This window comes from Andrographis paniculata, unplaced genomic scaffold, assembly GCF_009805555.1.
Source record: "Andrographis paniculata isolate CXL003 unplaced genomic scaffold, ASM980555v1 Contig95END, whole genome shotgun sequence".
Classification (NCBI taxonomy): Eukaryota; Viridiplantae; Streptophyta; class Magnoliopsida; order Lamiales; family Acanthaceae; genus Andrographis; species Andrographis paniculata.
This window is the reverse complement of record NW_026137634.1, coordinates 2,133,755-2,149,413: the sequence shown is the minus strand read 5'-3', so window position 1 is coordinate 2,149,413 and position 15,659 is coordinate 2,133,755. Positions and strand designations below refer to the sequence as shown.

At 35.6% G+C, this 15,659-nt stretch overlaps 1 protein-coding gene across 1 annotated transcript; it reads left to right on the top strand.

The window, feature by feature from the left end:
• The first annotated feature begins 250 nt into the window (after positions 1–250).
• On the top strand, positions 251–15,502 carry LOC127243259 (uncharacterized). The gene is made up of 31 exons (XM_051263180.1): positions 251–400; positions 516–638; positions 1,051–1,208; positions 1,632–1,676; positions 2,313–2,391; positions 2,490–2,563; positions 2,971–3,077; positions 3,576–3,758; positions 4,534–4,737; positions 4,821–5,037; positions 5,148–5,219; positions 5,324–5,667; positions 5,974–6,169; positions 6,294–6,510; positions 6,591–6,927; positions 7,118–7,298; positions 7,412–7,552; positions 7,700–7,964; positions 8,054–8,512; positions 8,713–9,176; positions 9,339–9,475; positions 9,563–9,744; positions 9,838–10,194; positions 10,418–10,543; positions 10,635–10,700; positions 10,789–12,602; positions 12,691–12,970; positions 13,079–13,309; positions 13,582–14,094; positions 14,698–14,860; positions 15,010–15,502. The coding sequence occupies exons 1-31, from the start codon at positions 335–337 to the stop codon at positions 15,261–15,263; spliced, it is 8,055 nt and encodes a 2,684-aa protein (XP_051119137.1). The 5' UTR covers positions 251–334; the 3' UTR covers positions 15,264–15,502.
• The last annotated feature ends 157 nt before the right edge of the window (positions 15,503–15,659 follow it).

Genomic DNA, 15,659 nt, shown 5'->3' with positions numbered 1-15,659 from the left:
TTCAAACAAAAAAAGAAAATAATTTAAATTCATCTCAAAATTCAAATAAAAATCAAATCCAGACCCAAACGGCGAATTGAATTGCCAGTTAAAGCCGATGGCAAAAAAGAGGTTCGATTAGGACCGAGCAAGTCGTAGATTTATTTTTGAGGTATTATTTAAATAATTAAATCGAAATACTTATATTATAGAAGATTTGAAAATGGGCCAAGGTTAGGCCCATATATTTTTTTCAGTTTTCCTCGAATGACTAATCTAACAGGTTGTTAAACTCAGAACCCTTCCTGTCCTCGCGCCATAGGAACTACAGCAGCAGCAGCATTTGGAACCGGCCATGGCGACGCCTTCAGCGGCTATGGCGGTGAAATCTCTTAATAAATGCGGCGGAAAGCGTTTTGTTGTGAGTGAATAGAATATTTTTACTTTTATTTTCAATTTTGAAAACTTTGGTAAGTTGTTTGGCACGGTTTGGAGTGTTGAATTAATGGAATTGAATTTGTTTTTGATTGGTGCAGTTTAAGACGTTTTCGCAAAGAGTGGAAGAAATTAATATAGATGTTTATCGAAGTCTGGAGCCATTGAAGGCAGAGCCCTCGGAAGGCTCTTCTTTTTTTCTTGATGCTCTTGTAGAATATAGAGTATGCTTATTTATTTATTTTTTTATTTGTTTGTTTAGAGTTCTTATTTGTTGTCATATTAATAGTGGCGTGAGAAATCTTCTTGTTGGCCTGGTTGTTGTTGGTTGAAATTGGAAAATTAGTTTCAGTAATTAAAATAGAAATATTGTGAAACTCAATTCGTTATACTTGCATCACTTTATTTTATTTTTAGTTTTTTTGGGAATTCCTGGATTTGAATCAAAATGGACTTTTTGAAAATAATAGAATTACTCTCGTTGGCTCAGCAGAGTCGAAGCTTTTGTATGGATACTTAAATTAGGGCAATTTATGTTTATATATTTTGTTTATTTAGACTCTTTTTCCTCTGTCAGAGATCTTTATTTTAAAACTTTTTTTTTTTTTTTTTTTTTTTTTTTTTTATGGCATGCAGGAGCTGAACACAGCTGAGGATTTTATATCATTTTATGAGGAAACCTTACCTTTGGTACAGACACTGCCACAAATTATCTTGCAAAAGAATTTAATAATTTCAAACCTCATTTCTAGATTGAAAATAGAAGGAAGATTGTCACTCGAACCTATTACGAGGTATTGCTTCATCCAGCTATTTGATGTGATAAGCCTTTATTTATTTATTTATGTGTAGGAATTAGATTGTTGATATAACTTGACTTTCTTTGTTTAAAAAAAAGACCTCATGTAGACAAACTCCATCCTTTCTATGAAATAGTAAGCTATTATATGTACTTCTTTTGCAATTTCAAGGAAGACCATTTATATGTGTTTAAAACATTTGCAGATGTATATGCATAGATTGATATTCATTGATTTCTATAGTTTTCGACTGTTATGTATGTGGACAGTACTCTGAATTACATGATAGGTTTTCAATTCAATCAAACTTTATGCCCCGATAAAGTTTATGATCTGTCAAAACCCCAAATTTCTTTTCTTTTTGTCTAGTATGCCCGTAAATCTTGTTATTTATGGATTGCATTTTTTATGTTCTAGGTTAATTGCCGCTTTGTCAAGAGATCTACAAAACGACTTCATACCGTAAGTTTATTACGTGAGATCAAGGAATTTAATTGTTTTCTTTCTCCATTAATTCTTGTTAATCACATATTCTTTAAGTTTCGTGGGGGTTGAATGGCATAGTTGTTTAAATTCTGGTGTCTGATATCGTAATGGTACCTGATGGTGATGAGAGCTATGGCTTTATTTTATCTGCTCCCTTTTGATGTTCTGGGGTGCCTTTTTGCTCGGCTCTTGATTAGGCTAGATTAGTTTCTTTCGATCTACACCTTCAATCTTAACATTTCTCATTACGTACTACGAAAAACACCTTTTCCTGAGTGACTTGTAAGGAGCATTATTTAGGAATCAATATACTAGTTTCATGTCAAGGCTGAGTTATTGCTGCATTGAGTGGAGTGCTTTTAAAGTGTAAAATCTGAACGCATATTTCCTTTTTTTTTTTTAATTGAATAGTAGAAAGCAATCTTTTAGTAAATGCTTGGAAATATGGACACATGGTTCTCTAAGTTGATTCAACACTTTAGGAATTTGAACATGAGGTTGGTTAACCTAGGTGCTTAAGGCATTAGGTTCAGGTTTGCTTGAGAATTGAGATATTTATTGGTAAGTAAAAACCTTGAAATTGTTTTGTTTTTTATATTGCTTGTTTTGCAGCTATCTTCCCAAAATTTCCAATTCTTTGGAATCTCTTCTTAAATGTGGTGCTGACAGTGACCCTGAAATAATTGAGCAGGTGCAGGAATATTGTGTATCTCTTTATTTATTTATTTATTTTTTTAGTGGATTATAGCTTTAGAAATAACCAAGTTCTAAAGTGATTGTTCTTTGCAGATATTCACATCATGGTCATATATTATGATGTACTTGCAGAAGTACCTGGTGAAGGATGTTGGTTTTATTTTAAGGTAGTTTATTTGTCTACCCACTCCAGTGCTTGATTCATTTGTTTTCCTACTTAAAGTGAACACTTGATATGTGGGATCAAATTTCAACACATTGCCCACTGTTGTGAACATGTATGGAATATCTAGATTTCGGAAGTAAGGATTTGCCAGTTGCTTGATTATATGAATTCTATTAGACATTATCTGTTCTATTTACAAAAGCATATCTAATCTTTATAATGTCACATAATAGACATATATACAGTTTACTGAGGTGATGATGTCTGATTAATGTTGTAGCTGGAATTATCAACTGTACTTTCATTTATTCTTCCTGTTGCTTTGTCCTCATTTGTGACTGCAATATTAGGTTTTATTTGTGTAGTTCTTAATGCTGATCTGTTGCTCTCTGTCTTTCTTATTTACAGAGTTACCGAAAAACTTAGATACTATCCGAAAGATTATATTCGAGAGTTTATGGCAGAATCAATATCATTTTTGCTAAGGAAAACACCAATCCCACAGCTAAAGAAAGGTATCACCTTTCTTTATGGTTCATTTTTCCACCTCTTGTTCTGCTCTAATCAATCATTTGTAAGCATATGATTTCATGTCATGCATTCTACTTAACTTTTCATATATTTGAGGTGTAGTTATATTGGATGAATTGGCAGTGGGAATGTAGCATTACCTTGTATATTTCTTGAGGGCATAATCTGACAATTAATTGTATTATGCTGCTTAAGATTCTATTTCCAGAATACGTATAATAGTGCATATAAGCACCTAATACAATCCTATATGCATGTGAAGTACAAGGCCATGCAAATGATGTCGTATGTTAAGAGTGCAATCTAGCTTTTAATTATCTGTTGACCAACAACTTTTCAAGCTGACAGACTTAGCTTTGATGTTTTAAACTTCATTGGTCAGGGAAGTGGTGGTTTATGATTTCTGTACCATATTAATTTTTTACCATAGTACATTAGAACTCTGGCACAGCAAACAACTGTTGACGAATTAAATTGAACAGGTATTACAAATCTCATGACTGAAGTTGTGGATGAACCATCAGATACAAGAACATCTGGTGTTAGCGCATTGCTGTCTTATGTTATGAGAATTACACCATCTAGGTTGCACTCAAGAAAAGAAACACTAATGACAATACTGGTGGATGACACCATCTTCGAAATTGGTGATCAGAATATTGAAGGTTTGCGTACTGCTTGCTTTAATGTTTTTTGGTTTTCTTGTTGCTGTACTTTTGAAAGCCCCTTTGTTTGGTTAAGCTTCAATAAGAGATTTTCTTAGCTTGGCATGTGGCATGTTTTTACTTCCATAGGTGAATTATCAGAATCAGTAATTCTTTATCCCTTGGTATTGATTATTGTCAACCATAATAGCTGTGCCAATCATTTTCAGATTTAGCAGTATTCTTTTTCTGTTTTTTTTTTTTGAGATCAAATAATACTCTGTTATTATGAACCCTTGATGATTTTAATGTATATGTTTTTTTCAGCCATATTTATCTTCTATTTTGAAGTCTAATCAGCGATCCTTAATGAAACTTTCCTGTAGACCATACAATTCTTCTGGCAGTTCTTAGTTTTTCCATGTTTGATTTTAGTTTAGTCTAGCTTTGTGATCTCATGTAAGAGAATTGTCAACATGTCAAGCAGTAGAATAATGTATGAGTGGTTTCTATCTTATCATCAGCATTTAAATTTATTTATTTATCATTTTGGTGTATTACAAGTCATTTATATATGTATATTTCCGCTAAGGATTACAAAATATTTTATTGAAAGGAGAACATGTAGGTTTTACCAATTCCCTAACTTTACGAGCAAATAGTTTTGAAAGGTGAAGCTGTGATTGCATATTGTTAATATGCCTGCATACGCAGTAGTTTAGATTTTATCTAGCATACTCTGTTATTTTCATTATCTTGTCAAATTATCATCCCGCCCTCTTTTTCTCTTATCCAGGATCAAATGCTGTTCTTGAAGTTCTGGTAATGACTTTCCAGAGACTCGACGCAGATCTCGATTCCACAGAATTGACATTCTTGTGGAAATACTTGTGTGAAAAAGTAACAGATTCCGTGACCAACCAGAATATTTTGCACCTGAGTCACCTTTTGACCCTGCTTATTTCTATGGTGCAAAGTGATAATCATGTAAAAATTCTTGGTGGGTTTAAAGCCATTAATGATTTTGGCTAGTTCTATTCTTCTTATTTTTGTTCTTATGGTTTGGCTGTTGATGTTGTTCAGATTATGAACCCCTGGTTGAGCTAACTGGTCTACTCTTGCGGACTTCTCTTATTCCGTACCTTACCATCAAGATTGCAGACCCACAACTGCAGGTCATTGAAAAAGTCCTTAAGCTAATGCTATGCATTATTGATGGTCTCAGAAAGTCCAAGAATGTGGCAGATTTGAGGCGTGTCTCTTCAGAATGGTGGAAAGTGTTTGATTTGAGGAGCCAATGGTAATGCATGCAGTATAGCTTCCAAATCACAACACATTGATGCCGATATGCTTGCTGTTAAGTTTCCAATTTGTCGTTTTTGCACCTTATAATACATCCTTTGGTGACAGTTTACTGGATTTTATTGAAGATCTACTGAAGGACCCCAGTGTTGTTCATTTCTTTGGAAAACACATTACACGGTAATTCATCATTTTTTTATATCTGAGCATTTAATATATATATATATATATATATTAGGTTACATTTTCAGTTTTTGATCTAATGCATTGTATTTTGATGGCAGTTCATTCAACAATTTGATAGACATGTTCCCTGAGGAAGTTTTGCGTTTAATGATCAATTTCTGTGGGAAACTGGAAAACGAAAACTCTAGCTTCTTAGATTGGAATAACAAGGAAACATCCTCAAGAATTTACCATTTCACTGAACAAAGTCTTCATCACTGGACTAGTAAGATTACAGAAGCTGTAAGAGGGAATTTTATTCTCTCTCCGTTACAACAAAATGAACTGGCTGTCCTGTGGGCTGTTGTTCGGTGCTATTCTCATTTTGGAGATTCCCAATCAAATCCATCTTTACTGATGGACCTGATAAATGCAATTGATGAGTTTATGGTTGTGAAAGCTGGTAAGATTGCTGATACTGTTTGAATGATCTTTATGTTTAACTTCATATTTACTTGAACATGCAAGGTTCTTTGCTATTGCGTGGAAAGAATTACTTGGTGCAATTACTTTGTAAAACATCAATTGTATGACCAATGTCGATGTTTCCATATCCGTTTACTCAAAACTCTATTCAAATGATAATTTTTAGCTGGTAAATTATGCGAGGGATTGCTATCATTATAATTACTATTATTAGTATTTGTCCTTTTTTCTCCCTTCCTGTTTTATAGACCATAGCCGTGACAATTTTTCTTAATTTTTGAAGATTTTGGAGGCATTTCTCCACTCACTTGGCATACTTTGATTGGTGAGGCTTTGCGTTCTTACCATAAGTTAGCTTTCAGTGGAAATACTACTGATATGGATTCTGCAATGCCAAAATTATTGGATCTTGCCCAGAAATACAAGTTATCACCGCAAATATTATCAGCAGTAGCCAGTATTTTGGATTCGATCCCTGAGTAAGAAGATTATTCTGTTGGAAACTTCTGTAATTTTGTAATTTGTTCATTGTGGTTCATGCTTACTGCACCGCACCTCTATTAAGCTTAACACAACATGTGGCTCTTTTATTCAATTGGACAGAAAATGCCCTTACCTTCCAGGCAGTGAAGCTGGAAAGGGGTTAGGTGCTTTGGATGTATTTGCGGAAAATCTATGTCATGCCAACAAAGAAGTCCGCCTTTGCACCTTGCGCATATTATGCTTTTATGAACCACATTGGAAGAGTGAGATCGATGCTGGATGTGATACTAAATTAGATGCTTCTGAGATTAGTCATGTAAATGGATCCCGTGACAGTGTAAGTTTGATTTTATGTTTGTGTTTTTATGAAATTTCATGTATTGCTGAACTAAAAGTACTATTATTTCTGAATCTTAGGTTCTTGACCTTCTCAGATCAATTGAAGAGACCACCCTTTCTATTGAGACAAGCCGTAAAGTCATTCTACTGATTTCTAAAATACAGATGAACCTGAGTGCTCGCATTGTTGCTAATCAGTACATTCCTGTTGTATTATATGGAGTTATTGGTGTATTCCATAACCGATTTAGCCACTTATGGAATCCTGCCCAAGGGTGCCTCACGGTCCTCATCAAACAATATTGCAAGATCGTTTGGAACAGATATATAACATATCTTGAACACTGTCAATCACTTTTTCTGGCATCTCATGATCAACATACAACAAGCAGAAATGAGTATAAGGAGGACACTGGTATGGCTCCCGGTTATAATATATTAATTTGTTGATGCCTCTTTCCCCTTCTTTTTAGCTTGTTCAACAAACGTTGTTCCACATTCTCTACTTGACTACATATTATCTGTTTCTGTGTCTTATAGCAAATAATTTCTGTTTATGTGATCAGATATCCAGCGCAATTCACAACCTGTGTTGAATTTTATAGGTTTACTGGGATGTTTCAATTCTGATACCTTCCCTCAATTCGATAGTACTCCTCAGGCAACAGTTTTGTCCCTCTTGATTCAGTCATTACAGAATGTTCCAGCAATTGCAGAATCTCACTCTCAGCAAATAATACCCCTGTTTCTCAATTTCTTGGGCTACAATGTTGATAAGATGACAAGGTGATTATATAACTTACTATTATCATCACTGTACTGATTTTCTGTTTCCATGAAGATATCATTATAAATTATTGTCTCTTTGTTTAATCCTGAGTCTTATTGTATCAACCTAGTAATGTTGCCGAAACAGCAATTGAGCATAAAGGGAAAGAATGGAAGGGGGTTCTCAAAGACTGGTTAAGCTTAATCCGATTGTTTCGCAATCCGAAAGCTTTACATCAAGAAAAGTTTTTCAAGGATGTTCTGCTGTATAGGTTTGTTGAGTTAGTGCTTCAAACTTTCAAAGCCAATTGGCATTATATGTTATAAATAGGCCTTCATTATTGGCATTTTATTTTCTTGTCTTCATTTTCATCATATTCATTTTCTTTTTGCCTGTCTTGTGGGCTTTTACATTGCAGGCTTCTTGACCAGAATGACCCTGATGTACAAATGAAAGTTCTAGAGTGCCTTATGAATTGGAAAGATGATTTCTTGCTTCCGTACCGGGATAATATGGTAAATTTGATCAATGGTAAAACTTTAAGGGAGGAGCTTACTAGGTGGAGCTTATCAAGAAATTCTATTAATCCGATTGATCTTGGACATAGAGCTTATGTTATACCAGTTGTGATACGGATACTAATACCGAAAGTTAGAAACTTGAAAATGCTTGGTAGCCAGAAGGTATTTTTTGTTAATTGGATCCATTTATTGGACATTTTATAATTTTTATTGATATTTTGAAACTCATTGAGGTCCATTTACATTCTCAGAATGCAAGCGTTAATCATCGTAAGGCCGTTCTTGGATTCTTAACTGAGGTTGATGTTGATGAGCTTCCTCAATTCTTCTGGTTGTTGATGAAGCCCCTACTTTCTAGCTCTCAAAATTATGATGAAATAAGTAAAAATTTCTTGAGTTTACCCCAAAATCCGAAGGGTGAAGTTCATACGAATGACATCCTTAAACATTTTACATCTGAGACCATAAACGCCCTATCTTTGAAAAAGAAATATGGTTTTCTTCATGTTGTTGAAGATATTTTGGCAGTTTTTGGCGAATCTCACCTCAATCCTTTTCTTGATCTACTAATCAACTGTGTCACACGGATCTTAGCAAGCTGCACTTCATCTATTACGAATTCCAAGATTGATGGATTGCCTTCTTCACAGAACTCTTCTAGTTCTGCTATGGCTGTTGCTCTCCATGATGAAGTGGAGGACCAAGTCACGGTAATCTTTATAAGTTCATCTAGTCAGAAACTTCTCTTAGATACTAATGACCATTCTAATTCATTCATGTGTATATTTCAAAGTGTTTATCTAAATATTAAGTTCATGCTTATTTTTTCTTTTTGCATGATTTACTTTTGCACTTTATGCCCGAAAAATGAATTTATAGAATTTATTGAATTTAATGTGCTCATTTGCAGGAGAGAACGGGTGTGAAGCAATTTAAAGACTTGAGATCTTTGTGTCTGAAGATCATATATCAAGTTCTTAGTAAATTTGAGGATCACAACTTTGGTGATGGATTTTGGGACCTCTTCTTTACATCAGTGAAACCCTTAATAGACAATTTCAAAAAGGAGGGTGCTAGTAGTGAGAAGCCAAGTTCTCTGTTTAATTGCTTTCTTGCTATGAGTAAAAGCTACAAGCTTGTGCCACTATTATGCAGGGAGAAGAATCTTGTGCCTGATATTTTCTCCATGCTAACTGTTCCCTCAGCTTCAGAGTCAATTTTATCATGTGTTTTGAAGTTCACTAAGAACTTATTGAAGCTTGATAGTGAATTGGATGATGAAGATACCATTGTAAAAAGTGTACTGCTTCCTAATCTTGATGTACTTATGCACAGCTTGCATAGTATTTTTGGCAGTGACAGTGGTGTTAAGAGGTACTTATTGTCTTGCCATTTTCCACCCTATTTACGATAAATACCTCTGTTTTTGTGTACTATTTTTGCATGTTTGAATAATTTACAGTGTTTATGTTAGGTGCTTTTTAAACTATCATATGCCATGATCATTCCTTTAACTTTTGATGTTTTCTCTTGTAGGTCGGTTGTGAAGCTCCCTGGAAAAAGGGAACTCACAATTTTCAGCTTGCTATCAAAGTATGTTAACGAGTCTTCAATAGCTGAAAGTTTTGTTGACATACTTCTCCCCCTTCTCACAAAGAGACATCAGAGTTTCGGTTAGCCTTGAAACATGTTTTCTTTTTTAGGGTTTTCTATCTTTTTTTCCCTAATAAATTACTGACACTTTAGACTTGTTCATTTAGATATCTGTATTGATGTGCTACAAATCATCCGTCATGTGGTAACGGTGCTGGGAAGTGGAAGTAATAGAAGAATTTTGAATTCAATCACTCCTCTTCTTATCTCATCTGGGTTGGATGTCCGCATTGCTATATGTGGTCTTCTTGAGACAATCGCAGCAGATGATTCCTCTGTATACATACTGGTATGCAAGCACTTAAATATCCTATAGATATCAAATTACAGGTTTTCTCTTTGAAAGTCACAAGTGTTTTGAGCTCATTTATGCTGCTTGCAGGCGCAAATTCTTCGTGAGCTAAATGCAACGTCAGATATGGAGGTCATTGGCTTGGACTATGACAAAATACTAGCAGCTTATGACAAAGTTAACTTGGAATTCTTTTACTCTATTCGGGAAGAGCACGTGTTGCCAATCTTGGCTCATTCTGTACATGACATGTCTTCTGGTGATTTGATCTTGAGGCAAAGTGCATTCAGGTTGTTGCTCTCCTTCATTGAGTTCTCTGCTAAGATACTTCATGGATCCATGGACTCCGAACAGATGTGGTCTAAGACAAGCATTAAGCAAGTGGTGAATAATTTTATCTTGAAACATATGGGAAATGCAATGGAAAAAGAAGGTCCTATAAAGAAGGTGCTATTCTCTTTATTCTTCGTATTTTGGATATCTCTAGTGCAAAAACTTTTGAAGCAGTTCATTGCAAATTTACAATAGTTTGTTTGTCATTATTACATATGTTTACTTTTAGCTCTCTAATATTTTTATGCCCAAACTATTTCTTAAAGTTATCTGGGAATGTATAGTGTCTCTCATAGCTGTTCTTTTGCATATAAGCTTCCTTTCTATTTTGTTATAGGTATGGATTGACTTGCTTCGGGAAATGGTGCTGAAACTTCCAGAGGTTGCAAACCTCGATCCATACAAAGCTTTGTGCAGTGATGATGCAGAACAAGACTTTTTCAGTAACATAGTTCACTTACAGGTAACACCCCATTCCAATTTCCAGCAGATATTTTTATTTAATGAAAGGCAATGGACATATATACTCTTTTTCCTTTTTACTTAATTTGTAGAAACATAGGAGAGCAAGGGCAATTACTCGCTTTAAAAGTGTTGTCAGCTCAGGGAATCTCACGGAGGTAATACCTTCAGTTCTTTTTTTATTTTATTAATCACACTAGCTTTATTCTTCACATTAATGTCTGAGTTACCTTTTGAATTTGATAGGCCATCATGAATAAGGTGTTTGTCCCACTGCTGTTTAGCATGTTGTATGATGTGCAAGATGGAAAGGATGAACATATAAGAAGTGCATGTATTGATGCCCTTGGCGCAATATCTGGTTGTATGAAGTGGAATAAATACTATGCATTACTTCTCAAGTGCTTCCGTGATTTAGCTCAAAAACCAGAGAAGCAAAAAATTGTGCTGCGGCTTTTATGCTCTATCCTCAATCATTTCCATTTTTCAGAATCGAATTTGGAAAATGAACCCATGGTTTTGGATGGTGATGTTCCTGATCCCTACACTGTTGAAAAGGCTTCATTACTGCCAAGCGATACTACCACTTCTGGTGAACTCTCTGTTGTCCAGACTTGTGTAGTAAAGAATTTATTCCCCAAGATTCAGAAACTGTTGAATTCGGATTCTGAGAATGTCAATGTTACTACCAGCCTGGTTGCGCTTAAGCTTCTGAAATTGCTTCCGTATGAGATCATGGAGTTGCATCTTCCAACAATTGTTCACCGTATTTCCAACTTTCTCAAGAATCGTTTGGAGAGTATCCGGGATGAAGCTAGATCTGCATTGGCTGCTTGCTTAAAGGAACTTGGCCTAGAGTATCTGCAATTTATTGTCAAAGTTCTGAAGGGCACACTGAAGAGGGGTTTTGAATTGCACGTGCTTGGATACACGCTCAATTTCATGTTGTCAAAGTTTCTTACGAATTTGACATGTGGTAAGTTGGATTACTGCTTAGAAGACCTTCTTTCTGTAGTGGAAAATGATATACTTGGCGATGTCTCGGATGAAAAAGAAGTGGACAAGATTGCTTCGAAAATGAAAGAGACAAGGAAGCAGAAGTCATTTGAAACTCTCAAATTGATTGCGCAGAATGTCACCTTCAAGACTCATGCTTTGAAACTGCTTTCGCCTGTCACGGCGCATCTGCAAAAGCAGCTTACACCAAAGGTGAAGTTGAAATTGGAGAACATGCTGAATCACATTGCTGCTGGTATTGAATGCAATCCGTCTGTTAACCGGACTGAGCTGTTTATATTCACCAATTGCCTTATTAGAGACGGTATTGAAGATGAAGGCAACGAGCAAGAAAAAGCCTCAGAAAATAAACCAGAAGGAGGTGATGACAGTGCTCAAGCAAATCATGGTAACAGATTGATAAATGTTGATCGGCGTTTTTCTTATTTAATTACTGCATTTGGTCTCGGAGTCCTGCAGAATTACATGAAAAAATTGAAGCTTGACAAAGAAGACGAGCAACTATTATCATTACTAGACCCTTTTGTGAGTTTATTGGGTCGGTGTTTGAATTCCAAGTATGAAAGTATCACAACGACAGCACTTAGGTGCTTGTCACCGCTCGTGAAGTTGCCATTGCCAATGCTTCAGTCCCAAGCCGATCAAATCAAGAATTCATTGCTAGTAATTGCTCAAGGCTCGATAATCTCAAGCCCTCAACTTATGGAGGCGTGTATAAAGCTGTTGACGGTGCTTCTGCAAAGCACTAAAATTACACTTTCGGCTGATCAACTGCATATGCTGATCCAGTTTCCTTTATTTGTCGATTTGGCTAGAAATCCTTCGTTTGTTGCACTCTCACTTTTGAAAGCTATTGTGCACCGAAAGCTGGTGGTTCCCGAGATATATGATGTTGTCCAGATTGTTGCGGAACTGATGGTACAAAGTCAACAAGAACCAATTCGGAAAAAGTGTAGTCAAATCTTACTTCAGTTTTTGCTTGGCTATCATCTTTCGGAGAAGCGACTACAGCAACACCTAGATTTCCTGCTCGCTAATCTCAGGTAAAAATATTTAATTTTCTCCGAATTATTTCTTTCTGCCTTTGTTCAAATGAGCGATTGTTGTTTATCTTGCTTATGGTTATTTCAGATACGAACATTCCACCGGAAGAGAAGCCGTCCTCGAAATGATTCATGCAATTATCCTGAAATTTCCACGAAAAATTATAGATGCTCAATCTCAAACAATGTTTTTGCATTTGGTCATCACTTTGGCGAATGATGGTGACAGCAAAGTTCGTTCCATGACTGCAGCTGCAATAAAGTGCCTCATCGGGCATGTGAGCCCGCATTTATTACATTCAATTCTTGAATACAGTCTTTCTTGGTACGTCGGTGTAAAACAGAATTTGTGGGCTGCTGCAGCACAGGTAAAACCCGTAATTTTACCTACTTTTGGAGCACTAACCGTTAGAAAAGATTTATCTTTATTGCTATTTTATCAGTCAATTATGATGACTTGTCTTACTGCTTAACAGGTTTTAGGTTTGCTCGTGGAAGTTATGGGGAAAAAATTCGAGAAGCACCTAACTCAAATACTTCCGGTAATGAGAAAGATTTTGCAATCTGCTCTAAGTTCTGCCACATCCACTGAACAAAACTCATCGGAAGAAACAGCTCCTCTATGGAAAGAGGCATATTATTCATTGGTTATGTTGGAGAAGATCCTAAATCAGTTTCACAACCTGTTCTTTGATCGAGATCTTGCGGTATGACAAATTATCAACTTATCTCAATTTCATCGTCTTTGTCTTCAATATAAGTTTAACTGGTTAGTAAAAATTTTTCATAGGTAATGCAAAGTGTCTATTTTCACCATAAAAGGGCATGTAAATGGAAAGTTTACTGACGGATGGAGGGAGTATATTTTATGTGAATAGATGTATATATTAATCGAGAATCATGTTGAATTTTTTTTTGTATGTTTTACCTTCGACTTAATTATTATTTGAATTGTCGATCTCAATATGACTTAATGCAGGATATATGGGAAGCTCTATGCGAATTCCTATTACATCCTCACACGTGGCTGCGCAACATATCAAATCGAATTCTGTCATATTACTTCACTGCCGTAACCAATAACTGCAGACAGAACAACGCAACTTCCATGGAAGCCTTCATTTTGATGAGACCGGGCATCCTTTTCCTCGTAGCTGTTTCTTTATGTTGTCAGCTGAAGGTACAATTGAATGATGACGCAGCCGGCAGCGTTATTCTTCAGAATCTCGTCTTTGCAGTTTGCAGTCTCCAGTCCCTTTTAGGAAAGGACGAGTGCATGGACATTCCCAAATACTGGTCGAGCCTTGAACAACGCGAGAAAGAGTACTTCCTTAAAGCTTTCGGCGCGCTCGATCCTAAAAAGGGAAGGAGGACACTTGTCACTTTTACTTCCGACTTTGTTAGTCGGCATAATGGACATCATCAACATCCATTTATTTCATACTTCCTTCAGAGGATGGGAAAGTTATCCTTCCAAATGGAGGTCCCTCAGGTGCGGTTTCCGAAATTTCGAGCATTAATTTCTAACCAAGCTTCTATATAGGAAGGGTTACGGTGCTAAATTTGAAAAATCAGCACACATAAAAAACAGAAACAACACATGCTTTTATTATATACAACACATGCAAAATACAGAAACATCACATGTTTTTATTACATACAACACATGTTTGTAATAAAGATATGTGCTGTTTGTTTATAACTACAACGTGGGTTGCATGAGAATATATTATGTTGTGCTAAAATAACTGTTGTATGTGCATGTTGTGTGCTGCCTGTGGTTATACCGTTAGCACACTGTGCACTGTTCAGTACAGTACTGCCTATATATATGCTCCATCTGTCTCTTAAAAATGTGTTCATTTTCCTTTTTTTGTCCGTCTTCTAAAAAATGGTACTATATTTTGTATTTTTTTACTATAAAAGTAAAAAAGTAACAAAAAGTACACGCCACGTTAAAAAGTACCCAAAAGTTTTGAGTACATTTTTAGGAGACAATGGGAGTCTATATGAATGTATGTGTGTATGTATATATACATATATATGTATGTGATATCAGTGAATGGTTACTGACACTATAAAGGCTATCTTGCAGATGAAAATAGTCTTCAGCTGTTTCAAATCAGTTGCGCCGAAGCTGCTCGGAAGCTATGAAACAGCTCCACCAGTCGACAGCGAAGATCTCTACAGTTACGCGTATCAATTGTTGCAGCCTCTGTACCGTGTCTGTGAAGGCTACACCGGGGCAGTTGTTTCAGGTAATTATCCATCCTCGACTCAACTATAAGTTAGTCCGGGAATTGTATACCGGCGTCATGTCCATATACTTTTTTTTTGAGATACACATGAACATACCAATGGTCTTTTATTTTTTCTTTTGGGTGATAAAATTTTGGGACATTGGCAGATGATCTGAAGCAGTTGGGAAATGAGGTTTGTGAAAGCATAAGAGACATAATGGGAGTGCAGAAGTTTGTACAAATCTACAGCCAAATAAGGAAGAATCTTAAAGAGAAGCGCGACAAAAGGAGACGAGACGAGAAAGTGATGGCTGTCGTGAATCCGGTAAGAAATGCGAAGCGGAAGCTTAGAGTTGCAGCTAAGCATAAGGCTAATAAGAAAAGGAAGATGATGACAATGAAGATGGGGAGATGGATGTGATGATTTATGGATGCTTCAGATTAGGATTTTTGTTAGAGGAAGACGACGACGACGACGACGATGACGGGTAATTAAATTAAATTAAATTAAATTAAATTAATTGTCTTTTAGATTCTTGATGAGTTCTTCAATTTTGATTTATATGTTGTAGATTTTTATTGAATCAACACTATTTATACAAATTATGGTTAGATCTAACAAGAAATTAATTAAATATATCTAAGCACTGCCCTATATTTTACCCATCACCTTATTCAAATATATTTATACTTTTCTCATTTATTATATTATTTAATTATCAAATTATCTTATTTAATATTTCTTATCAAATTATTTTATTTAATATTATTTACCTAAATTATAGGAAGGAGTATAAAATACTAAACAAAATTAAAA